At 40.5% G+C, this 7,640-nt stretch overlaps 1 protein-coding gene across 1 annotated transcript; it reads right to left on the reverse strand.

Moving 5' to 3' along the window:
* Positions 1-563: 563 nt before the first annotated feature.
* Positions 564-4,039, reverse strand: LOC111971063 (motile sperm domain-containing protein 2-like). The gene is made up of 10 exons (XM_070445915.1): positions 3,922-4,039; positions 3,554-3,592; positions 3,334-3,458; positions 2,754-2,909; positions 2,521-2,618; positions 2,242-2,335; positions 2,056-2,152; positions 1,766-1,895; positions 1,516-1,618; positions 564-1,192 (listed from the first exon to the last, which is right to left on the reverse strand). Exons 1-10 carry the CDS (start codon positions 3,977-3,979, stop codon positions 1,181-1,183), a joined length of 912 nt encoding a protein of 303 aa, XP_070302016.1. The 5' UTR covers positions 3,980-4,039; the 3' UTR covers positions 564-1,180.
* Between the last annotated feature and the right edge of the window lie 3,601 nt (positions 4,040-7,640).

Here is a 7,640-nt window from a genome sequence, read left to right on the forward strand (position 1 = left end):
GTCACATCAGCGGAGGTGAAAGGTCACCCCGGCGCCATCTGCTCATGGCGGGGGTCCTCCGCCAAAAGATGCCAACCACACACTGTGCAGTAGAGTAGACCAATTAAAAACAACGTTGCCTATTTCGTTCAGAAAAATGTATGAACGTGTCACTCCCAATCCCTTGAAGTGAGTTGGATGTGGGGTGCATAGTGACAGACAGGTGGTTTAAAAAACAACCCTTTGATTACTTCCGTAAATATCTCAGAATGTGCATCAGAGCACAATTATTTTGCTTTGGTGTCAATGGGGAGAGAAGTGAGTGAGTGTTATTATCTTTTAATCAAATCAATAAATGTGTTTATTTCATAGAGTGTATGTAGGTATTTGGTTGGTTCTGCTTCTTCAGCTGAATCGAGGGAAAATGCTACAGGACTGTTACAGTGTAACAACTAACGTAAATTACACTGTGAAAACACCAAGATGACATGTTGGCTATAAAATTATATTCTTGGTCTTCCATTCATATAAACCCTTAGTAAATAGTTCAAGTTAGACATAATTCAGAAGATAGGTTAAAAAGGTCCAATGCAGTTGTTTTTATCTCAATATCAAATCATTTTCTGGGGAACAATTAAGTACCTTACTGTGATTTTAACTGAAAACATGGTCACCAGGCAGGCTAAAACTCCATACCATCAAAACGGTCATGGCGAGAAGGGCTCCAGCTTTTGTCAATTTAATGTAAAAAGTTTCCAACCTAATTCTCCTCACCTGCTACGAAAAGTCAAGTCTAACATTAATTTGACAAAAGCTAGATCCCTTCTAGCCATCACCCACTCAAACAGCTCTTACACTAAAAGGGCATTATCATTACTTTCATAATTTCACAGTATTATTCCAACCTGATAGTGTGGAAATATAATTATATTCAGTGTCCAAAGGTCATAGAGTGGATTGCGAGTAGTTCCTCATATTTCTGCTCCAATCAGAAATCCACTTTCATCCTGACTCCACTGTAACTGGTCCTTTGGTCTTCTTCCTCCACTGTAGGAAAGTTTCAAAATGGCCACTCCCCAGTGTACTGTATGTAGAGCGTGGAGAAACGCAAGGCCGTCAGTGCAGTCACCAGTACAGTCAAGAGCTTCTGCCACCACAGGCAGCGGTCCATCTTCTGTTCCAGCCTGGAGCTGTTGGCCATCTACTGAAAGAGCTGGGGGTGGAACAGAGGGCACCAACAGCAACCGGGGCATATTAATTTGGCACCAAATGGAAGAAAACAGACCGAAACATGGTGGGACTACCTGCCCTTGTCTTCAGTTGCAAAACATTTAAAGACGTTTTCCCTTCCATATGGAACACGACCCAGGTGAAGTATCGGACCTTTTTCAGACCACAAACTGACTTCAGATGGACTTGATAGATTGAACATTTCAGCAGGCAAAGATAATAGTAAATATGTAATTGTCCTATTGAGACATTTGCATAATAAGGGTGTGTGTGTGTCAGTGTCTGTCGCCTGAGGTCACAACTCACCGTGGTGTGCATGTCTTGGTAGCCATTGGTCTCCATTTTGTGAGACCTGTCAGTCAAAGGGCTAAGTGCTGACTTGATGCCCTCCAGCATGCGACACCGCAGCCTGAAGGTAAAGAAAGTCGAAGACCATTGGTGAACAGTCCCTGCACATGCGTCCTCGAGGCCTTGTTGCCTTTGGTGACAGTCAACAAACCAGTACTCATAAAAACTGGTTTGAGTTGTTCTGTGTGTGTACAATGGATGATGCTACCTGTGCTCCATTATTTTAGCCTTTGGAACGCCCTTCCAGAAATGGGCGAGTTCTGTGCTCCCCCCACCGCTACTTGGCTCCATCTCAGCAGCCATGACTAAGAAGCGATCCTGAGGAGAACACAGGAACCCTGAGGGCCAATCAGAGAGGAGGGAATTCGACCACAAACAATCAGAGGACAGCAACAATTCCACATGGGCTAGTCCTTGACCTTCTCAAAACCTGAATGATGGGTTTGTATTACATAGAGACAGAGGAGATGGAAGAATTAGGGCTACGATATGTAGTACCTCCATGCAGGGACACAGTGATTTCCATACTCTCGCCCGCCCCACAACTGCTACTGCTTGGCTTCACCCTGTACTTCTCTGGGGCTGTGGTCCGCACCTGTGGCAAACCACAAACAACGGTGCTCTCGTACGAGTACATTGTAATGATGCAATCACACACTTAAAAAGAGCAACATGAGAACTGACCTTGAAGGTCACTTGGTTTTTGGTGACATTATTAAGCATGATCAGACATCTCTTCTCACCCTCTCTGTGCCCAAAGCACAACTCATCATCAGGACTGGAAAGAGAGAGTGAGAGTGCCACATATCATCTCCGTCTAGCAGCCTCAGTGTAAACAGTGGCCTCATAACCTTGAAAGGTAGTGTGAGGTCTGTGGTTGGAAACTGTGTGACTCAATACATTTTGGAAGTGCTTACACTATACTGTGTGTATCAGGGGAAATACACAGAATCCAAAGTTAACCTGATATAGAGTAAGGTGCCTTTGAAAGTGACGGTTGGCCTACGGGATCCTTTCCATCTGATGGAGCCATCATTGTCCCCATCCTCTGCCAAGTATACCTGCCTCAGACAAATAGAAATAAAGGACACTAATGTTACTGTTACTGATATCATTCAACGCACTTATGAGATTCGAAAGTGTAACAAAGCTCATTATTAAAACCAAGTGGCGTCGTAAGGGGAACGAAGGACAACATTTCTGGTTCTGAGTGTAGGAGAGCTCGGCTCCAGGGTGTCCTTGGCCTCCAGGTCATCATCCTTTGACTCAGTGTCATCCTCTTGTCCAGTCTCTGATATGGGGTTCTGGAAGACGTCATCAGGCAACGGTGGGTAACTGAATTTGAATGGGTCCTGGGAGAAAATCAGAAAAGAACTCCATAGTAAATGCAATGCATTTGTATTACATCAATTATTTATCAATGTAGTATAACGTACTGATGATGAATTCTGGCACGGTGTGTGTGTATACAAAATAGTATTGGTTTATGTACTGTATGCATGATACCAGCAGATGGAGTTGTTTGTATGCATGCAAGTACGTGTGTGTGCACATACACAGTAGCTTTACATGAGAACATGGATGTATGACTCTTGTATGTCAGTCATGTGTCTGTCTTGTGCATCATATGCACTGCACTGAAAGTAACGTGCACGCATGTTGTCATGTTAGCCAATGGGCATACACAGATGTTTTAACATCTGCATGTGCTTATGTTCTCAGTAGATATTTGGATGTATGGGGGTCATTGTGACCATTGAGTGGTAAGTTACACACAGTTCCTCCCATGTAGAACGCGAGGTGCTCCTCATCAACATAGATCTGGATGTCACTCTTGGACACAAACTTCAGCTTGTCGATGGCGTCTTGACTGAGCATGTCCTTCACTATTTTCAATGCCGCTATATATAGAAGATGGGGGGAGTGTAGTTAGTAGTATTGACTGCAACAGTGACATTGAGTGGAAGCATAGCATTTTGTTCTTTAAGTGACTCACCATTCATGATCCATGGCATCTCGTACATGAGCATTTTGGCTGAAATGAAATAGAACACATAAATCATAACACAAATCATTTTACATCCTCTGTAGGCAATAAAGGCATGCAATTGGGTTCACTGAGTCCTTTTACACTATGGGACCAAATGCACCACCAGATGGAAGCCACAGGCGGCTGGTAGCAGCTTAATTGGGGAGGACAAGCTCATAGTAATGGCTGGAAGGGAATAGATGGAATGGTATCGAACCCATGGTTTCCATGTGTTTGGTACCATTCCATTAACTCCATTCCAGCCATTACTATGAGCCGTCCTCCCCTCAGCAGCCTCCTGTGTTGGCAGCCCACCAGAAGAAAGGGATTCTTACAGAGCAATCTAGGGTAATACACTTGGAAGCAATTGATTATATATTTGATCAAATCCATGTCCTACAAGAGAAAAGAGAAGAGAGAATTCCTATCGTTCAAATAAATATTTTCAACAAATAAACCAATACATCTTTCAACCCGGCATGTGAGGAGAAACTTATTTTGAAAGCACACAGCTGTACTGTATGTCTCCTGACATATTTTGAGCCCCAAGCTAAGACATGACCTAGATTGGGCAATGGAGAATACTTTGTCTCAACGTACTCCAGACAATGCTACTGTTTATACCATCTTATGCTCCTAAGAAACCACTTTAGAGAGAAAAATGGTATAATACATTTAATANTTGTCTCAACGTACTCCAGACAATGCTACTGTTTATACCATCTTATGCTCCTAAGAAACCACTTTAGAGAGAAAAATGGTATAATACATTTAATAGTCCGCATCTAGTACTTCAGAGATTGCCATCTACTACATGTTTGTGCTTGTCATGCAAAAGGGGAATGAGAGGAGAGCAGACATCTTACAACACAGTTTAGACCCGCTTCGGACATGTCAAAGATCACGGTGAGGGGAATCCCTGGTTCCCGCCGGGCGTAGCTCTCCAACCAGAAGGCCACGTACCTTTTCTTCTCCGTGCAACTTAACCCTGAACCAGACTGAGCAAACAACATACGTGTAAACCTCAGTGGCCTTCAAGGCAGATACCCAAATAGCTCAAAAAGACAAACTGTAATCCACCATACAAAAATTAAAGATTGCCAATCTCAATCCTAACTTGAATTGTGTGTGCACCTAAATCAGGAAACTACAATCTGAATAGTGAGATGCATAGAAAAATTATCACAGCACCCCAAAGAGGATGAGGCTTTTACAAGCGATAAAATGATGAGGGTGGCCATAAATTAGGTCTCAGAAACAACATTTTCACAACAGAACCTTCTTGATTGCCAGTGTTTAATTATTATTAAATACATACAGTTTGTTGCCTTCTTTATCATAGCGGTGGAGATAATGCATGCCAGACTCAAATAGAGACTTTTGAACAGAGCTTTCATGATGTCTGGAAGACAAAGGGATATTAAAAAATGAATCAAACCGGACTATCAATGCTGTCTATAATAATAATAATACATTATTCTTACATATTATACTTATATAGCGCTATTCATTACAAAAAGAAATTTCAAAGCGGGAAACATCTTATCAACACCATCATGTTCAACCAGTGGAAGTTTGTGAGCAATTTGCAGAATGCACAATAACAGGGTATGTGTCCTAGCCAAGCTATTCTACTGTTCTTTGTTGGAGCTATATATTCATTATTATGTATCCCTGTAAAAAAAATAAAAAAATCCCTGTAAAAGCAAAGGTCAATCCACCATTCAGTTTGAAATCTTTTCTCCACTTAAGACTCATCGATCATCTTCAAGGTGTCCTCCACCACAAAGTGGCGCCACTCCAGATAACCGTCAACCAAAACATCATCCTTCCATAACCTGTCCACATCCCTGGGGCCTGTTGCACAAAACTAGGATAAGGGATTAAGCCAGGATATCTTGGTGATCCTGGCTCAATTGATCCGTAATCCGGTTGCACTAAAGATGGATAGGGGGCAGGAGGATATGTTATGGTATAAATTACCATGGAGATTTATTCTGTGGAGCTAGCCTGCTCCAGACCAGGCTAAATTCCAGGATCTATTTAATCTCATCCCTAATGTCAGTCAGCAGTCACCACAAATGGAAACCAATAGTTATTTCACTGCTCACTATACATTGTTATCACATATAACTAGACCCACTGTTATTATTTAAACGTTTGTGATCATTAATTTCAATGATTTTGGATAAAAAATGATTTTTAGATGATGTTGCTATCATTAGATAATTTACAGTTTCCCATAGACTATAAGGCTATATATAAAATGATAGAATATTAGGGCCACAGAGGGGAAAAAAACACAAGTCATAATATTGTAACCAGTTGTTTTAAAGGAGGACAGTTGTTAAAATGACAGATGTGGGGCATTTCGTGAAATTGTACTTCAGTATGGTTTCATAAACAAAGACATGCTGATGTGCCAGAATATTAAGTATCACATTGTCATAAGTATCAAAACTGTAAAAACAATATGTAGCTTTTCTGCAGAAAGAACCAGCCTCATAAATGTATGACTTTATCCTTTTTCTTCAGTGTGGCCCTAGTACTCTGTCATATAAACAAATACACATTCCATATGAATATAAAAACACAATGTGTAACATTATGTTCCTTTATTGAATAAGGACAAAACAAAGCAGGTAAACCATCAGCTCCTTTCGAAACTGAAGTCACAGTGACTCTACAAGATGGAAAGCACAGAATCCAAGCATATTATACAAAATGATACATACACATTCAAAGGTCTGTATATAACACACCCTGCATGTCTGCACACTAAAATAAATGCAGGACAAATGTATGGATTTGTCCTGCATTTATTTTAGTGTGCAGACATGCAGGGTGTGTTATATACAGACCTTTGAATGTGTATGTATCATTTTGTATAATATGCTTGGATTCTGTGCTTTCCATCTTGTAGAGTCACTGTGACTTCAGTTTCGAAAGGAGCTGATGGTTTACCTGCTTTGTTTTGTCCTTATTCAATAAAGGAACATAATGTTACACATTGTGTTTTTATATTCATATGGAATGTGTATTTGTTTATATGACAGAGTACTAGGGCCACACTGAAGAAAAAGGATAAAGTCATACATTTATGAGGCTGGTTCTTTCTGCAGAAAAGCTACATATTGTTTTTACAGTTTTGATACTTATGACAATGTGATACTTAATATTCTGGCACATCAGCATGTCTTTGTTTATGAAACCATACTGAAGTACAATTTCACGAAATGCCCCACATCTGTCATTTTAACAACTGTCCTCCTTTAAAACAACTGGTTACAATATTATGACTTGTGTTTTTTTCCCCTCTGTGGCCCTAATATTCTATCATTTTATATATAGCCTTATAGTCTATGGGAAACTGTAAATTATCTAATGATAGCAACATCATCTAAAAATCATTTTTTATCCAAAATCATTGAAATTAATGATCACAAACGTTTAAATAATAACAGTGGGTCTAGTTATATGTGATAACAATGTATAGTGAGCAGTGAAATAACTATTGGTTTCCATTTGTGGTGACTGCTGACTGACATTAGGGATGAGATTAAATAGATCCTGGAATTTAGCCTGGTCTGGAGCAGGCTAGCTCCACAGAATAAATCTCCATGGTAATTTATACCATAACATATCCTCCTGCCCCCTATCCATCTTTAGTGCAACCGGATTACGGATCAATTGAGCCAGGATCACCAAGATATCCTGGCTTAATCCCTTATCCTAGTTTTGTGCAACAGGCCCCTGTATGAGAGGAAATGTTTCAAAATATCGCTAATTCTACAACTAGCATGTCAACTTTTACTGTTATTATTAGGCTTACCTGCTATGATATAGCCGATATTGCGTCTGTCGTGCTCAAAAGACAAGAAACCAAAACCAATTGGTTAGGATGTGTACCTGACGCGCTGTCTGGGAGGAAGTAGACCATGATGTTTCAATGTGTCAGCTGTTACAGACAACTAACAGACAAACTGACACTCCAAATGCTTAAAAGCCACAATTCCATTTAGACAGTCTGACCCTGCCACTTTGATTGGTAAAG

This window comes from Salvelinus sp. IW2-2015, linkage group LG12 (genome assembly GCF_002910315.2).
Source record: "Salvelinus sp. IW2-2015 linkage group LG12, ASM291031v2, whole genome shotgun sequence".
Taxonomy (NCBI): Eukaryota; Metazoa; Chordata; class Actinopteri; order Salmoniformes; family Salmonidae; genus Salvelinus; species Salvelinus sp. IW2-2015.